At 57.4% G+C, this 2,302-nt stretch overlaps 1 protein-coding gene across 11 annotated transcripts in view; it reads right to left on the bottom strand.

The window, feature by feature from the left end:
* Positions 1-2,302, bottom strand: part of LOC123974055 (calcium-responsive transcription factor-like) — a 20,644-nt gene that overhangs the window by 13,731 nt on the left and 4,611 nt on the right. For 2 of the 11 annotated variants that reach the window (XR_006825754.1, XM_046054485.1), the window contains exon 1: positions 1,724-2,038. The exons of 4 other annotated variants lie outside the window; for them this stretch is intronic. Coding sequence is in view for 6 of the 7 variants with exons in the window: in XM_046054485.1 (XP_045910441.1) it covers positions 1,724-1,768 (45 nt within the window). In the remaining variant the exon portion in view is untranslated. Of the gene's footprint in view, positions 1-1,723; positions 2,047-2,302 lie in introns of those variants that run through there. 5 more of the 11 variants (XM_046054474.1, XM_046054481.1, XM_046054480.1 and 2 more) reach the window with 4 other exon arrangements.

Below are 2,302 nucleotides of genomic sequence, written 5' to 3'. Positions count from 1 at the left end.
TCTGAGGGGAGGCCCTAGACCTTGAGGGGAAGTCTCTGAGGGGAGGCCCAACTCTCTTAGGGGAGGCTCTAGACCCGACAGGAGGTCCCTACTTTCTGAGGGGAGGGTCCCTACTCTCTCAGGGGAGGCCCTAGTCTCTGAGGGGAGGCCCTAGACCTTGAGGGGAAGTCTCTGAGGGGAGGCCCTTGTCTCTGAGGGGAGGCCCAAGTCTCTGAGAGGCGGGTCCCTACTCTCTGAAGGGGGGCCCTAGTAACTGAGGGGAGGCTCTAGACCCGACAGGAGGTCCCTACTTTCTGGGGGGAGGGTCCCTACTCTCTCAGGGGAGGCCCTAGTCCCTGAGGGGTGGGTCCCTGCTCTCTGAGGGGAGGCCCTAGTCTCTGAGGGGAGGCCCTAGACCCTGAGGGGTGGGTCCCTACTCTCTGAGGGGAGGCCCTAGTCTCTGAGGGGAGGCCTTGGACCCTGAGGGGAGGCCCTAGTCTCTGAGAGGCGGGTCCCTACTCTCTGAAGGGGGGCCCTAGTAACTGAGGGGAGGCTCTAGACCCGACAGGAGGTCCCTACTTTCTGAGGGGAGGCCTTGGACCCTGAGGGGAGGCCCTAGACCCTGAGGGGAGGCCCTAGACCTTGAGGGGAGGTCTCTGAGGGATGGCTCTAGTCTCTGAGGGGAGGGTCCCTACTCTCTGAGGAGAGGCCCTAGACCCTGAGGGGAGGCCCTAGACCCTGAGGGGTGGGTCCCTACTCTCTGAGGGGAGGCCCAAGTCTCTGAGAGGCGGGTCCCTACTCTCTGAAGGGGGGCCCTAGTAACTGAGGGGAGGCTCTAGACCCGACAGGAGGTCCCTACTTTCTGAGGGGAGGGTCCCTACTCTCTCAGGGGAGGCCCTAGACCTTGAGGGGAGGTCTCTGAGGGACGGCTCTAGTCTCTGAGGGGAGGGTCCCTACTCTCTGAGGGGAGGCCCTAGTCTCTGAGGGGAGGCCCTAGACCCTGAGGGGTGGGTCCCTACTCTCTGAGGGGAGGCCCTAGTCTCTGAGGGGAGGCCTTGGACCCTGAGGGGAGGCCCTAGACCCTGAGGGGTGGGTGCCTACTCTCTGAGGGGAGGCCCTAGTATCTGAGTTGAGGCTCTAGACCCAACAGGAGGTCCCTACTCTCTGAGGAGAGGTCCTAGACCCTGAGGGGAGGGTCCCTACTCTCTGAGGGGAGGCCTGGGGAGGCCCTAGACCCTGAGGGGAGGCCCTAGACCCTGAGGGGTGGGTCCCTACTCTCTGACTGGGGGCCCTAGTATCTGAGGGGAGGCTCTAGACCCAACAGGAGGTCCCTACTCTCTGAGGAGAGGTCCTAGACCCTGAGGGGAGGGTCCCTACTCTCTGAGGGGAGGCCCTAGACCTTGAGGGGAGGTCTCTGAGGGATGGCTCTAGTCTCTGAGGCGGCTGATCCTTTTGTTCTTTACTGTGTTTATGAGCTAAGTAACTGTCTTTGGATAAGACCCTCTTTTGTTTCATTTTGTTTTGTTCATTTGTCAGCACCTTTATAGCCTCTTTTTGTTGTATTTTCTTGTGCAAACGCACTGTCTTGGTTGATTAAACCCTTGACTTTAACCAGAATCTTCCAGTTGTCCCAATCCACCTCATTTTCAATCCCAGTCACGTGTTACTGCCCTTCCTTAATGAAACAAGAACAAGAGGACGTCCTCTCTGCTGCAAGCGGCCAGGTAGCGTCAGTCCGACTCACCTGATCAGGTCCAGCAGCGGTGTTTCTGTCGGCCTCAGTCTCCATGGTAACTCAGTCACATGTCTGTGTGACATCACCACCTTCATTTCAGAAGACAGAACACGTGGTCTTTATTTAGTAAAGCTGCGCTTCGACCAAAGGAATTATACCCCGGCACTAGAAACCTTTGAAGGAGGTTTCCACCAGAGGGACCAGGGTCTACATGTAGTTCTGGTGTCTTTACCCCCCAAAAGGTCCCTGCTCGGGGGTTGTACATTCCAAAAGTACCAGTACTTTGGGGGGGCGGGGCTTGCCCTGCAGTGAATTTCTGAATGGGCGAGTAGAGGCTACTGGCTTTAACTGGAGAATGTCGACTGTTTTTCTACGACTGCTGCTCTTTTTTCCGCCGTTGTTTGCAAACCAGTAAATCACAACCAGCAGTCAGAGAGCCGCACGAGTCTCGCCGCCGTCGCCTGAGATTCAGCATTAAATGTGTTGTTCGGAAACAGCAGCCGTGCAGCGGTGTGTCTACAGCGAACAGCTGATGGAGTTGAGCTACATACTGGGTCCTGAGTTGTTGTTTGAAGTTTTAATCAGTCA

The sequence above is a fragment of the Micropterus dolomieu genome, linkage group LG07 (genome assembly GCF_021292245.1).
Source record: "Micropterus dolomieu isolate WLL.071019.BEF.003 ecotype Adirondacks linkage group LG07, ASM2129224v1, whole genome shotgun sequence".
In the NCBI taxonomy this organism is placed as follows: Eukaryota; Metazoa; Chordata; class Actinopteri; order Centrarchiformes; family Centrarchidae; genus Micropterus; species Micropterus dolomieu.
This window is presented reverse-complemented; position numbering and strand designations above follow the sequence as displayed.